The 16,123-nt window shown below is 47.8% G+C and overlaps 1 protein-coding gene across 1 annotated transcript in view; it reads left to right on the forward strand.

Annotated features, from left to right (window-relative positions):
- LOC309342750 (tumor protein 63-like) overlaps positions 1–15,237 on the forward strand; it is a gene marked incomplete at its 3' end in the record, with an annotated part of 42,468 nt that extends 27,231 nt beyond the window's left edge. Inside the window, exon 4 of the mRNA XM_081863576.1 lies at positions 15,121–15,237. Coding sequence (XP_081719702.1) covers positions 15,121–15,237 — 117 coding nt within the window. The remainder of the gene's footprint in view (positions 1–15,120) is intronic.
- Between the last annotated feature and the right edge of the window lie 886 nt (positions 15,238–16,123).

A 16,123-nucleotide genomic window follows, 5' to 3' on the forward strand; every position in this document is an offset into this window, starting at 1 on the left:
TTTAAGGTGCTGGTTTTAAACTTTAAAGCCCTATACGGCCTAGGACCCTCGTACCTAGGGGACCGCCTCTCCAGGTATGCCCCAAGGAGGACCTTACGGTCTTCAAACAAAAACATTTTGGAGGTCCCAGGCCACAGGGAGGTTAGGCTGGCCTCAACCAGAGCCAGGGCTTTTTCGGTCGTGGCCCCAATCTGGTGAAAAGCTCTCTCAAAAGAGCCTAGGGCCCTGCAGGACTTGACATCTTTCTGTAGGGCTTGCAAGACGGCGCTGTTCCACCAGGCCTTTGGCCAAGGCACAGTTTGACCCCCTCCTTAGGTGATCCTCATAGAACTCTAGCCCAGTGGTTGCCATTAATTTGATTTGAAATGATTTTATAATGAACTGGTTTTAGAATGCTGTATTATTTTAGTGCTGTCAGCCGCTCCGAGCCCGGCTTCGGCTGGGGAGGGGGGGATATAAATAAATTATTATTATTATTATTATTATTATTATTATTATTATTATTATTATTCTTCGTGAGCGTTTGCTCAGCTGCTGGGAGACGTGCTCTTCCCGAGCTCTGTGCCCCGGGCGGGCTGCCTGCTGCTGCTGCCGCCGTCCTCCTGGGAGCGTGGGGCCTGCTCCTTCCAGGCTGCTGCCTCCGAGGCATGCCGCTCTTGCGATTCAGAGCAACTCTGGCGTGTGGCTCTAATCTGCTGTTGACTCAAGGCCCGCCGCTAAGTGCTCTCTGCCCCCCGTCTTCCCTGCAGAAATATGCTGCTCTCCCGGCCCTCTGGCTCACGCCCCCTACACCCATCCATCCAATTCATTCAGTCGCTCATTCATTCACAAAAGGCTTTGGGCGGCCACCACGGTCTCGTTCCTCCTCCCGGGACTCTGTGCAAACAGTTTGTTCTGGAAACAGGGGAAAGTTTGTCTCTCTGCCCCCGCTCCCACTCCCCTCTTTTTTATTTATTTAATAAATTGTCAAACATCGCTTGACAGGTGGCAGCCCAGCCTGGCGGAGGAGTCGGCTGTTTGCTTTGCAATTCCCCAGGAAGGCAGCGAGAGGAACCTGTCGCCCCAGGCGAGGTGTTTTGCTGCGTTTAATCAGAAATGCAGCCCTCGCCTCGGCCCTTTCTCCCCCGCCTGCTTTCCTTCTGCGTCGCCCCAGGCTAGGCGGACGCCCAGCACCTGCCACTGGTCTCACCCTGCGGTGCCACTTCAGAAGAGGCAGCGGCCTCTCTCTCCCTCTCCCTCCCTCTCTCTCTCTGCCTAAAACTCTCTGCCAGGGCAAGGGAGGGTTGGGAAATGGGGGCAGGTAAATATATAAAGGAATGTGGAGGTGCAAAACCTTCAGGGACAGAGCTGGCAGTAAGAAAACAATGCGATAGCTCAGTAGGTAGGAGATCGAGACTCTTAATTGCAGCGTCAAGGGTTCGAGCCCTGCATTGGGCAAAAAGATTCCTGCATTACAGGGAGTTGGCCTAGATGACCCTCAAGGTCCCTTCTATGATGTTGATGATGATGATGATGATGATGATGATGATTTATTGTTTAATCCCGGCCCATCTGTCCAGGTTTCCACAGCCACTCTGGGTGGCTCCCAACAGAATTGATGATAATGATGATGATAAAACGAGAAAACATCAGACATTAAAAACTTCCCTAAACAGGTCTGCCTTCAGATGTCTTCTAAAAGTCAGATACAGTGGTACCTCAGGTTACATACACTTCAGGTTACAGACTCCGCTAATCCAGAAATAGTGCTTCAAGAACTTTGCTTCAGGATGAGAACAGAAATTGTGCTCTGGCGGCATGGCGGCAGCGGGAGGCCCCATTAGCTAAAGTGGTGCTTCAGGTTAAGAATAGTTTCAGGTTAAGTATGGACCTCCAGAACGAATTAAATACTTAATCCAGGGTACCACTGTAGTTCTTTATCTCCTTAACATCTGATGGGAGCGTGTTCCACAGGGCAGGCGCCACCACTGAGAAGGCCCTCTGCCTGGTTCCCTGTAACCTCACTTCTCGCAATGAGGGAACTGCCAGAAGGCCCTCGGAGCTGGACCTCAGTGTCCGGACTGAGCAATGGGGGTGGAGACACTCCTTCAGGTATACTGTGCTATGATTCCATGGAAGAGAGGCCTGTCGAAGGCAACCAGCCACGATGGCTTTGCTCCCATGTTGGTTAACATAAGAAGAACCTGCTGGCCTAGGCCAATGACCCATCTAGTCCAGCCAATGGCCAAGCAGTTGCCAGTGGGAAACCTGCAAGCAGGATTCGAATACAGGAGCAACTCTCCCCTCCTGCAGTTTCCAGCAGCAAGGCATTCAGAAGCATCGCTGCCTCCAGCCATGGAGCAGGACCATCCTGCATAGCTGTCAACCATCCCTTATTTGGCGGGACAGTCCCTTATCCTAGCGCCGTGTCCCGCTGTTGTCCCTTATTGATGATGTCCCTTAAATTTCCCGGGTTTCAAAGGAAGCAGCCAGGAAGGAGGGAGGCTCCAACTGTGTTGCTTGGCTGCGTTGCTCACCCAATAAGGAGTCTAAGAATGACTGGGGGGTGGAGCTTGCATGCCTTGCACCAATCAAATCGGCTGCGTTGCCTGGGGACTTGCCTTTGCTCAGCGCTTCCCAGCGGAGAGGGGACAGTGGTTTTCCTTGCTGCATCCCCTTTGCCGGGTTGCTGCGCTGTGGGAACCACCACTTGAGGCTTCGTTTGGCTGCTGGCTGGGCTTTCTGCCTTTGGCTCGGAGGGGCTCAGAAGTTGAACATACCTGTGCTTAGAAAATCCCTTATTTTGGCCACTGATCCCTTATTTTCGAGGCTGCTGGTCCCTTATTTTCAAATCTGTAAGTTTACAGCTATGCCATCCTGGCCAGGCGACAGCCACCAATAGCCCTCTCCTTCTCCAGGAATTTGTCCAATCCTCTTTGAAAGACATCCAGGCAGCAATGCTTTTGACCACCAGTTGCTTGCAGGCTTGTGCTTGCAGCCTTCCCATTGGGGCATCTGGCTGGGCAACTTGGATGTTGGCTGGATCCATTAGGCTCTTCTGATGTTCTTGGATGTCCCAGGTGGCCCACCATGTTGTTGTTGTCCCCCCCCCCAAAAAAATTTTTTTTTATTCATTTTATAACACAAATAAAAAACACAATCAGAAAAGACATCCAATACGAACAAATTATTGCCATATCCTTATTTGTTAAGTGGGCTTCCCCAAGTCCCACCTTTCTGATTTTCATTTTACTTCCTCTTTAGCAGATTTCATATATCATAATTTCTAACCATCTTTTCTTTTTTTAATCACACTTAAAATAACTTCACGTTTTATCACTTATGAATAATACTATTTTAAAATACCCTATCTTCTACTTCTAACCCTACGGCCTACTATCCACTTCCAAAGCTTATTCTAAGGTTTAAATATTAACATATTTTTTCAGATATTCCTTAAATTTCTTCCAGTCTTCTTCCACCATCTCTTCTCTCTGGTCTCGGAGTCTCCCACTCAGTTCGGCAAGTTCCGTATACAGTGGTATCACTTTCTGAAACAATAATACAAAGCAAAGCACAGCTACCCTTCGAAGTCTTCACTCCTCAGAATCTGGCAATACAGTTCTCCAGTCAAGCAACGTGTTCAAAAAAGTACAGTGGTACCTTGGGTTACATACACCTCAGGTTACATACGCTTCAGGTTACAGACTCCGCTAACCCAGAAATAGTACCTCGGGTTAAGAACTTTGCTTCAGGATGAGAACAGAAATTGTGCTCCGGCAGCAGGAAGCCCCATTAGCTAAAGTGGTCCTTCAGGTTAAGAACAGACCTCCAGAACAAATTAAGTACTTAACCCGAGGTACCACTGTAGTCCATCATCTTCATCTGCCATTCTTCTATGGTTGGTAAATCTTGTTTCTTCCAATTCTTTGCTAATAATATTCTCACAGCTGTTGTGGCATACATAAAAAAAGTCACATCCTTTGGGGGGATTTCTCCCCCTGCCCATTTCATTTTTCTTTTCTCTCTGGTGGCCCACCATGTTGGTGGTGGTGACTGAGACATCGCAAGCTGCCTTCTGCTGACCGAGACCATTGCTTTGCCCAGTTCCATATTGCCTGCATATTGCTTCCCAGAGTGTTTTTGGTAGGATACCTTTCCAGCCCTACCTGAAAGTTCCGGGAATTGAACCTGGAGCTCTCTGCATGCAAAGCAGGTGTTTTCCCCTTGCTTCCGTCTTCCCTGGTGTTGCCTGACAGCAGTGGGTGTCTGAAGCCTCTCCCAGTTCTGTGACCTGAGATCATTTCCCTGGAGGCTGAGCTTCTCCTCTCCCTGGGACACAGGAAGCTCCCATCATCCTGCCCAATGCCAGCTTTGCAACAAGGGCTAATGGCATCGGACTCCTAATCTCAAGGTTGTGGCTTCGAACAGAGCGCCTCTGAGCATGTGCAGAGTTTTACCTTCCAGGTAAAAAGGAAAAAGGTCCATATAGTTAAAGCTATGGTTTTCCCAGTAGTGATGTATGGAAGCGAGAGCTGGACCATTAAGGCTGATCGCTGAAGAATGGATGCTTTTGAATTCTGGTGCTGGAGGAGACTCTTGAGAGTCCCATGGACTGCAAGAAGATCAAACCTCTCCATTCTGAAGGAAATCAGCCCTGAGGGCTCACTGGAAGGACAGATCCTGAAGCTGAGGCTCCAAGACTTTGGCCACCTCATGAGAAGAGAAGACTCCCTGGAGAAGACCCTGATGTTGGGAAAGATGGAGGGCGCAAGGAGAAGGGGACGACAGAGGACGAGATGGTGGGACAGGGTTCTCGAAGCTACTAGCATGAGTTTGACTAAACTGCGGGAGGCAGTGGAAGACAGGAGTGCCTGGCGTCCTCTGGTCCAGGGGGTCACGAAGAGGCAGACACCACTAAACAACTAAACAACAACAAAAGGAACATTGCCAGATGCTTCATACCAATATAGAACAGTTGGTGCATCTGATCCAGTGGTGTCTGCACTGACTGGCAGCCGCTCCTCCTCATTCCTTCCCAGCCCTGCTCGAGGGTGCTGGGGAGTTGAGCCTTCTGAATGCCAAGCAGATGTTCTGTTGCCACTGGCTGGTGGCTTTCACCTTGCCCTCCTCCAGCTATAAACTGGGGGGTTCTGCATTCGAATCTCGCTTCCTCCAAAAAGTGGCTTGAGGGAAGCCATGCACGCCCAGCCTCACTCCCCTCCGAAATGCAAGGATAAAGTGCTTTTTTGTTGTTCAATCAAGCGGTATTTAAATATTATGAGACATAAACAAATATGGACAATGACACGGAATAATAAAAACAAACACTTTAGTGTGTTGCAGCAGAGGAAGTGTCTTTTGACTTGCCAAATTGCGTCCTAAGCTTAAATGTGCACTGCAGCTACAAAGTCTGGCAAAATAGTTTATTCCTTCAAGACAGTCTCCCCCAACCCGGCGCCCTCTGAAGTTTCGGATTACACTGAGAAGTGAAATGAAGGCCATCTTCTAAGATCTGAAGGCTTGTCCCGTCCTGCTGCTCCAAAGGGAAGGACCCGGTGAACTCAAAGGACAAGAAAGGAGATTCCGATGGAACATTAGGAAAACCTTTCTGACAGGAAGAGCTTTTTATGATAGTGGAACAGATCCCCTCAGGAGATGGTGGACTCACTTCCATTAGAGCAGCAGTTCTCAACCTGTGGGTCCCCAGATGTTGTTGGACACAACTCCCTTCATCACTGAGCTCTGGCCTGGCTAGCTAGGGGTGATGGGAGTTGTAGTCTGTTATGTACTGAGTTGAATAGGATCCAAAATGCAGCCATCTGATTGGTCCTAGAAGAATAGGATCCAGAATGCAGCAGTCTGTTTGGTCCACAGGAGCCACCTAATCCAGCTCCAGGTGGAAGTGAATCCGCAACCTGATTGGCCTACAGGAGAATCCCGGAATTAGCCAATCACGTGGGGCCCATTGTGTAAATAATGTATATAAAGCAGACATTCTGGGGGAACTTCCATTCCTCCTCACCACTATGAGCTGAATAAAGAGCATGAAATCCACTCTCGACTCCGAGTATATTTCATAGTCCAACCACATCTGGGGACCCACAGGTTGAGAAAGGCTGTGTTAGAGGCTTCCAAGCAGAGGTTGGGTGGCCATCTGTCAGGGATGCTTTTGCTGAGATTCCTGCATTGCAGGGGGTTGGACTGGATGACCTTTGGGGGTCCCTCCCAACTCTTATGATTCTGCTTTTTTAGGGAGTGGAAGCTCTGCTTTGCCCTTTAACTCTGCAGCATATGAAAAAGCCCTTCCTTTCACCTCCCCTGGATCTTCCTACGTTCATATTCCCCGGAGTTTTCACATTAGGAGAGAGAAAGAAAAAAACATCTGCACGCCCCAAAGTGAGGGGTTCGTGGCTGCCTGCCTTTGAGCAGCCCTTGCTAAACTACCCTTGAACCCTGAGCTCCCAGGAAGAAGTTAGCCAAGCACTCAGGTCTCTGAGTTGGGAGCAAGAGGGAATGAAACTCAATTCTGTCTCTCCCCCAGCCATCCTTTCACTAGGGATTTTTTGGGGGGAGGTTGGGGGAGGCCTTCCTCTCCCTACCTGCTCATCTTCCCTCCTGCCCTGGGGCGTCTAGCCTGGTTGAACCAGTTTGACAAAATGCCTTCCTGTGGTGGAAAAAAAGAAAGAAAACGAAAATCTGCCTCCTCCTCCTCCTCCAGATCCCTTCTGATGTAGCTTTGCTGTTTTAATCAAGTATATGCATTTTGAAAGCTTTTCTCCTTAAAAGGAGATGGGTTTCCCCCCCCCTACTTCTTTCCCTTCATTTGTTAAAAGCTCTTTGTCCTGTCATGGGGAGGAAGGCTGGATCCTGAGCGAAGGGGGGCTTCCTGCCATTTTAAATTGCATTTTAACCTAATTTTTTTCTTCTTCTTTTTTTCTTATTATGCTTTTACTGGAATTTTATTGATGTTAGCTGCCCTGAGCCTGGCTCTGGCTGGGGAGAGCTGGGTATAAATATTTTATTATTATTATTATTATTATTATTATTATTATTATTATTCTCACTCTTGCTTAACTCCATTCCCCCCCCCCCTCACTCCTCAGCAAAGACTCCTAGGGTGGAATTCATAAGGAGAAAGAGGAGGAGGAATCCATTGAAGTGAATGGATAGGGCACCATTAACTTCAATGAGTCCACCAACCTGAGCAAAAGATAGTGTAAAGCCACTCAATACATTAAGCTTGTTTCTGGGGTCTGTGATCATAGAATCATTGAATCCTAGAGTTGGAAGAGACCACAAGGGCCATCGAGTCCAACCCCCTGCCAAGCAGGAAACACCATCAGAGCACTCCTGACATATGGTTGTCAAGCCTCTGCTTAAAGACCTCCAAAGAAGGAGACTCCACCACACTCCTTGGCAGCAAATTCCACTGTCAAACAGCTCTCACTGTCAGGAAGTTCTTCCTAACGTTTAGGTGGAATCTTCTTTCTTGTAGTTTGGAACCATTGCTCCGTGTCCGCTTCTCTGGAGCAGCAGAAAACAACCTTTCTCCCTCCTCTATGTGACATCCTTTTATATATTTGAACATGGCTATCATATCACCTCTTAACCTCCTCTTCTCCAGGCTAAACATGCCCAGCTCCCTTAGCCGTTCCTCATAAGGCATCGTTTCCAGGCCTTTGACCATTTTGGTTGCCCTCCTCTGGACCCGTTCCAGTTTGTCCGTGTCCTTCTTGAACTGTGGTGCCCAGAACTGGACACAGTACTCCAGGTGAGGTCTGACCAGAGCAGAATACAGTGGCACTATTACTTCCCTTGATCTAGATGCTATACTCCTATTGATGCAGCCCAGAATTGCATTGGCTTTTTTAGCTGCCGCGTCACACTGTTGGCTCATGTCAAGTTTGTGGTCAACCAAGACTCCTAGATCCTTTTCACATGTACTGCTCTCAAGCCATAAACAGTGATAAACAGCTTCATTTTAGAGAGAGCCGTGGAATTGAAGAGTTGGAAGGGAACCCGTGTCATCTAATCCAGCCCCCTGCGACACAGTCACTTATCATCTTTTGACTTTCCTCCTCCTCGCAATTGCATGCAGAGCAGTGTCTGAAGGGCATTGAACATGCATTAATGTTCGCAATAGAATCCAATAGTTCAGCATTAATGTTTGCAATACAATCCAAGTCCGAGGTGCTGCTGTAGTTTCAGCTTTGGTACTGAAGTCCTCTGGGGGGAATTGGGATTCCTCATGCAGTTTTCCACATCTGGGAGCCTGGTGCTTGGTAGTACGTTTCCAAGCACAATTCAAAGTGTTGGTGCTGACCTTGAAAGCCCTAAACGGCCTCAGCCCAGTAGACCTGAAGGAGCATCTCCACCTCCATCATTCTGCCCGGACACTGAGGTCCAGCACCGAGGGTCTTCTGGCGGTTCCCTCACTGCGAGAAGCGAGGTTACAGGGAACCAGGCAGAGGGCCTTCTCGGTGGTGGCACCCGCCCTGTGAAATGCCCTCCCATCAGATGTCAAACCGATAAACAACTACCTGACATTCAGAGATCTTAAGGCAGCCCTGTTCAGGAAAGCTTCTAATATTTGATGAATTATTGTATTTTGATATTTTGCTGGAAGCTGCCCAGAGTGGTTGGGGGAACCCAGCCAGGTGGGCGGGCATAAATAATACATTATTATTATTATTATTATTATTATTATTATTATTACTGAAGCAGCAAGACTTGCAACTGTGGCGCAACCTCCGTGGAGATACATATCTATGCACAAACACATGATTGGGTGGGTGAAACAGGTCCGAAGGAAAGGAAACGCAGACTCAAATGACGTTTGAGTTGCATGTTTTGCATGCAAGACGTCCTTCTTCAAATAGTAAACTATGGATGGCTTCTAAAGAAGATTGGACAAATTCATTTGAGGAGAGAAAGCTATTGACAGCTGCTAGCCAAGATGGCTATTGCAGCCATGCTTCTGAATCCCAGTTGCTGGAAACTTCCCGAAGGGAGTTGATGATGATGATGATGATGATGATGATGATGATGATGATTATACCCCTCTTGCACTTGGGCTTGCATCCCGTTGGGGCATCTGTTTTGCCACTGTGAGGATGGGAAGTTGGACTAGATGGGCGCAGCCTGACCCTCCCCCCCCCCCGGCAATCTGCACAGAATTTTTTTAGAATGCTGGATTATTTTGATTGTTGTTAGCCGCCCTGAGCCCAGCTTTGGCTGGGGAGGGCAGGATATAAATTATTATTATTATTATTATTATTATTATTATTATTATTATTAACAATAATCAATAATATATTTTGAATTTGCACCCCACCCATCTGACTGGGTTGCCCGGTACGATGGGCTCTTCTTGGGTCCCGAAACAGAAAAACCTGGGAAATGATTCACGCGCACCGCTGGATCACTCTCCACTTGATCACTTTCCAGTTGACTTTGTTCACTATTCCCACGGTAAAAAAAAAGAAAAAGAAAAAACTCCCTTGGAGCTGATGTCAGGAGGTACACCTCTCCCTGGCAGTTAATCTGCAATGACTCATTCACACGTGCAAGCCATTAAGCTGCAAGTCAACAGGCAGTTTCCCATGACACATGTGGACCAGCCTTCAACAAGAAGCGTAGAAGGTGGGGTTACAGCAAGGCTGGAATTTGGTCCACCCAGCTGAGCTTTCTTGAACCTGGGGTCCCCAGATGTCGTAAAGGTAAAGGGACCCCTGACCATTAGGTCCAGTCGTGACCGACTCTGGGGTTGCGCTGCTCATCTCGCTTTATTGGCTGAGGGAGCCGGCGTACAGCTTCCGGGTCATGTGGCCAGCAGGACTAAGCCGCTTCTGGTGAACCAGAGCAGCGCACGGAAACGCCGTTTACCTTCCCGCTGGAAGTATTTATCTACTTGCACTTTGACGTGCTTTTGAACTGCTAGATTGACAGGAGCTGGGACGGAGCAATGGGAGCTCACCCCATCATTGCGGGGATTCGAACCGCTGACCTTCCGATTGGCAAGTCCTAGGCTCTGTGGTTTAACCCACAGCGCCACCTGCATAGAACCATAGAAACATAGAGTTGGAAGGGACCTTGAGGGTCATCTGGTCCAGTCCAGCTGCAGTTCCCACCTAAAGCGTCCCTGGCAGATGGCCACCCAGACTCTGCTTGAAAACTTCCAAGGAAGGAGGTCCACCACCTTTCCGCAGAGGAACAGCTCTTACTGTCAGAAAGCTCTTCCTGGTGTTTAGCTGGGATGTCCATTTGAATCCATTGGTTTGGATTTCACCCTCCGGAGCAGCGGAAAACTACCTTGCTCCAGTTATAGGAATGGCTGTCCCATGAAGGTGGGCATCCCATCTCTCTCCTCTTTTCCAGGTGAAATATACTCAATTCCCTCAACTGTTCCCCATAAGGCTTCTGGGTTTCCATGATCCATAATCTTCACGGTCACCCTCCTCTGCACACATTCCAATCTCTTTCTTAAACTGGGGTGCCCAGAACGTATGGGAGAAAATGTCTGGTAGCAAATGCTGGCTTTGAGGCAGACTTCTTCCCTCCAGGGAAACTGGATGGTAAGTCATTGGGTAAAGGAGAAGCTGACCGCCGAAGAATGGATGCTTTTGAATTCTGGTGCTGGAGGAGACTCTTGAGAGTCCCATGGACTGCAAGAAGATCCAACCTCTCCATTCTGAAGGAAACCAGCCCTGAGTGCTCACTGGAAGGACAGATCTTGAAGCTGAGGCTCCAAGACTTTGACCACCTCATGAGAAGAGAAGACTCCCTGGAAAAGACCCTGATGTTGGGAAAGATGGAGGGCACAAGGAGAAGGGGACGACAGAGGACGAGATGGTGGGACAGTGTTCTCGAAGCTACCAGCATGAGTTTGACCAAACTGCGGGAGGCAGTGGAAGACAGAAGTGCCTGGTGTGCTCTGGTCCAGGGGGTCACGAAGAGTCAGACACGACTAAACGACTAACCAACAACAACAAAATGATCTCTGTACAGCTGATCCATGTCCCTAAAAGAGGATCTGTTGGTGGGTGGTAGAGAAGATGCTTTGTGGACTCTCCTCCTTTGGAGGTTTTAAAGCAGAGGTTGGATGGCCAGCTGTCAGGGATGCTTTTAGTTGAGATTCCCGCATTGCAAGTTGTTGGACTAGATTGTCCCTTCCAGCTCTACAGTTCTATATGATGTAATCTTTATATAATATAATCTTTAATTATATAAAAATCATATCATCTTTAGTTAATTACTTAATTAATTAATTTCTATACTGCCCTTCTTCTTTAACTTAAAAAAAACCTTTATTGTAAGTTCAAAAGGTACATAATTATATGTGCACTAAACATGGTGAGACATAAATAAAAGAGAGAGAAAGAGAAATAGAAACTGTGTAAGAGGGGGAAATAAAGGGGGGATATTCTGCCCTTCTTCTGAAGATCAGAAGGCAGTCTGCAATATAAAATCATAGAACTGTAGATCTGGAGGAGATGGCAAGGGCCATTTAGTTCAGCCACCTGGAATCACAGCAAGGCAACCTTGACAGATAGCCATCCAACCCACCTCAGGAGAAGAGAAGACTCCCTGGAAAAGACCCTGATGTTGGGAAAGATGGAGGGCACAAGGAGAAGGGACCGACAGAGGACGAGATGGTGGGACAGTGTTCTCAAAGCTACCAGCATGAGTTTGACCAAACTGCGGGAGGCAGTGGAAGACAAGAGTGCCTGGCATGCTCTGGTCCAGGGGGTCAGGAAAAGGCGGACACGACTAAGCGACTAAACAACAACAACAACAACAACAACAACAACAGCAGCAGCTCAATATTGTCCACACTGACTGGCAGAGGCTCTCCAGGGTTTTGAGCAAGCTGTCTCTCCCAGCCCTTCCTGGAGACCTCCTCTAGCACTCTACCACTGAGTCCTTGTCTCTTTCCGACCAGCTTTCCCACAGCGCAGAAACCCACCCCTGCAGAATGAAACAGGGGCGTGTAAATAGAGCTGCTTTCTCCCCCTTTCTCCGTCCGATCCCGCAGCTCACAGCTTGGGATATGAAGCAACCTTCCCCGCGATGCTACTTAGCACTTGGCTCCACATCTTCAAAGTGCTGCATAAACATTTAATTAAAAATGATCTTGATCTTCAAGCAACACGCTCCGGGCACTTTTGGCCTCTGGTGGTTGGAAGGAGAGCAAAGTCTTAGGTGCGCAACGGCCGCGCAGGAAGCCTCTGTTGCACCCCCGCAGAGTCCCAAGTGCTCAAAACAGTTTCTCTTCCCCTGCTTAATTTGCTCTGAGAGCTCTCTGAGGCTGAGCCTTGGCGAGGAAACCCCTCCAGCTCTGTGTGGCTGCCTGTGGAGAGCTCCTAGGCGTAGGAGCCCAGAAGGAACGACTGCCTCTCCAATGCTGCAGTCATGGAACTGTGGAGTTGTAGAACTGGATGGGAACCCCCAAGGGCCATCTAGCTCAACCCCCTGCAATGCTGAAGTATCCCTGACAGATGGCCACCCAAACTCTGCTTAGAAATCTTCAGTGAAGGGGAGCCCACCAATCAATGCTACACAAAGACAGCATGTGGGTTAAGTGGTCCCGGGGGCAAAACCCACGAGAGTTGTCAGCATGCCAGATCCATCACATCCGCAGAACTCAGTTTGCAGGATTGATCCTGCTGTGTTCAATGCAATTTGCCATATCTTCTTCTTCTTTGGCAATTCCTCCTAGCCGAGTAAGATTGTTTTCCATAAACACAGTTTTAACAATGAGTCCGTAAGTGACTGTGGAGGCCAATTCTGGATCCACACGTCCTTCCACAGTGGGGACATTGGTTTCTGCGTGGGAGTTGATCCCGGTGAGGGTTTGCCAAGCCTGCCTTCCTCTTAGCACCTTTCTCCCTTGCGTCCTGAGTTTGAGTGTCTTCAAAGCCCAGGACACCTTTGGTCAAGGCTGTTCTCCAACTGGAGCGCTCGCAGGCCTGTGTTTCCCAGTTGTCGGTGTTTATACTACATTTTCTTAGATTTGCCTTGAGAGAGTATTTAAACCTCTTTTGTTGACCACCAGCATTATGCTTTCCATTTTTAAGTTGGGAATAGAGTACAGTGGTACCTCAGGTTAAGAACTTAATTTGTTCTGGAGGTCCGTTCTTAACCTGAAACTGTTCTGAACCTGAGGTACCACTTTAGCTAATGGGGACTCCTGCTGCTGCTGCGCCGCCGGAGCCCGATTTCTGTTCTCATCCTGAAGCAAAGTTCTTAACCCAAGGTACTATTTCTGGGTTCGCGGAGTCTGTAACCTGAAGCGTCTGTAACCTGAGGTACCGCTGTACTTGCTTTGGAAGATGACCATCAGGCATCTGCACAACATGACCAGTCCAATTTTCCATATAAGCGCGAGAAGACCACAGCTAGGTTTCCAGGGTGTGGTCTGAAGGTGCAGAAGACCTTCACCTTCCTGGAGCTAAGCAGGTTCGGGTCGGGTCAATTTCTGGATGAGAGACTGTCTGGCAACCACATACATATTTGTGGTTTTATGCCCTGGGTTTTATGTTGGATGAAATCATAGAACAAATAGAGTTGGATGGGACCACAAGAGACATCTAGTCCAACCCTCTGCAGTGCAGGAATCTTTCGCCCAACATGGGACTCGAACCCAGTACCTTGAGATTAAGAGTCTCATGCTCTACCGACTGAGCTATAGTGGTGTTTAAATGTAAGCAGAAGAATACAATGGGAGAGGAAAGTCCATCCAGGTTGAGGTCACAGGTTGGTGGTGGAGCACTTTAGCGTTGCTTCGCCCAATTTTGGGGTGTTGGGTCCCAACTCAAGAATTACTCTATCCATTTTAAAAAATGACAAAATTTTTTAGTTTCTAAAAATTCCAGGGCAGCGCTGGACACCCGCCACGAATCTACTATACAAGCTGGAAGGAAGTTTGTTTGCTTACATTCTGACACATCTTAAGAAATCATAAGCAAATTGTGATGAGTTATTCTTGCCTACTATGGAAGGATGGCTATTGATATTTGGCTGAGGTGGCAAAGTTGACGTGCTTAATTAGAGAAAAATCAGTGTTGGCATTTGTTAATGATTGGAAACCGCTTTTGGACTTTCTGCACAATAAGGAAAATGAAATTGTGGCATGTGGGTTTGAAGACTGGGGGCGGGGGGAAGGTTGGTTTGTGGAAAGCAGAAAAGTTGAATATTATTATGAAGTAAGAATTTTACACATGGATAGATGGAGAATCAGAAGTTTTTCTCCTTTTCTTTTTTCTTCTCTTCTTTAATTTTTATGCTAAAAACATGCTTGATATTTGATGTTTATTTCTGTATATTGTCTTTGTTCTTTTAAGTTTTCGTAAAGAAAAAAGGGGAGGAACCATAACCAAATTGTGCATAATGGCTCCTCAGACCAAGCCAGTTTTTTTTGTCTCTGTTTGGATACCATGCTAATTTCTCCACTAATTTCAGTGCTATATTGATATTTTTTGCGGGGCAGGGTGGAATTAGGATTCTCAAGGAAGACCTCAGGTTTGAGGCTGCTAGTGTGTTGATATCTCTCTGTGCTATAGCCAACAAGTTGCCATCTCTGGTTCATTTATGTTGCAGTTCTTTGCTGTGGAAGGTTGCAGTTCTTCCTTGCAATTTCTCTGTTTCAGCCTCGTTCAATCAATGCCCCGTAAGATCTTGCAGGAATGAGAAATTGCTCACCTCTCCGTCAGCTGGCTCTTCCATAGCAAACACAGCGATATTATGTGGTGATTCTTGCATGTCATACAGGTGTGGAATTCAAGTATTTTCTGGAAGCGAACAGAATTTTTGATGTGGGTGGTCTTGGGAGTTTGGCGGTAGGGGGAGCAAAAAGGAAAGTGCTGAGGGATTTTGAGAAATGGAAAAGAAAAGAAAAAAGCTGACATAAACCACCAGCAGCCTGGCAATTTGCAGGAAAGCAAGACTTCTAAAAAGCAAGCGACCGGGAGCTGCAGAGAAAAGGAAGGGCAAAATTTAATATCTCCCCAAATTATTTGAGGGGCAGGTGTTTGCAGGCCGAGGCAGAAGGGGTCACTTTGCAGCAGCTCCATGATCTCAGATGTTGCACTACTCCAGTCCCTTGCCAACCTGGTGCCCTCCATATCTTTTGCACTACAGACACCCACCAGCCCCACCCAGACCGGCTGCAGAGGAACAGTGCCAAATGCAGTGCCGAAAGCAAGCCTGATTGCAGCAGAGACGCTTGCTTTCAACACCAAATCGAAACAGCCCTGAATCCAAGTCTCGCTGCAAAGGAATTATTGGGAACACAGCAGCAATTTGGCCTGGAAATCCTCCCCTGACCTGTGGTCTGAACTGATAGGCAGTATGGCATAGTGGTTCCAGGGTCGTACTATGGCCTGGGGAACCTGGGTTCGAATCTCCACTCAGCTATGAAGCTCGCTGGGTGTGACCCTAGGCCAGTCGCAGTCTCTTGGGACATTCTGTATGCCCAGCATATGCCCTACCCTTGAGCGGAGGCCTGTCCTATTTGTGGTTGGTTGGCATCCATTGGGTGCCTGTTATTTCCAGGGTCTGGTTTAGTGACGCATCAAGCTGTGTTTTTGTTTTGGCACCTACAAAATCTGCTAGCAGGAGTGCCCCATGCTTAACGGTGCCAGGGAAAGGCCATGGACTTGAGGAAGCGCATGTTTATTGCTTCCAAACTTGCCTGCTATTGACACCCTGTGATGTCTCGCTGCACTCATGAGCATTGCGCAACACTTATTCCAGCATAGCTGTGGCCTGGGATGAAATTCATCTCTTGCAGGACAAGGTATCGGACTTCCAATACCCCAACCCTTACAGTGGTACCTTGGTTCTCAAACTTAATCCATTCCCGGAAGTCCGTTCCAAAACCAAAGCGTTCCAAAACCAAGGCATGCTTTCCCATAGAAAGTAATGCAAAATGGATTAATCCGTTCCAGACTTTTGAAAACAACCCCTAAAACAGCAATTGAACATGAATTTTACTATCTAACGGGACCACTGATCCATAAAATGAAAGCAATAAACAATATACTGCAGTCACACACTCAATCTGTCAGTAGCTGAACCGGGTTCCACACAGTCACAAAAACGAAACAAAAAAGCCGCAAAAACAAAAATGCAAAATAAATAA

This window comes from Podarcis erhardii, assembly GCF_964252035.2.
Source record: "Podarcis erhardii genome assembly, chromosome: 5".
NCBI classification, from domain to species: Eukaryota; Metazoa; Chordata; class Lepidosauria; order Squamata; family Lacertidae; genus Podarcis; species Podarcis erhardii.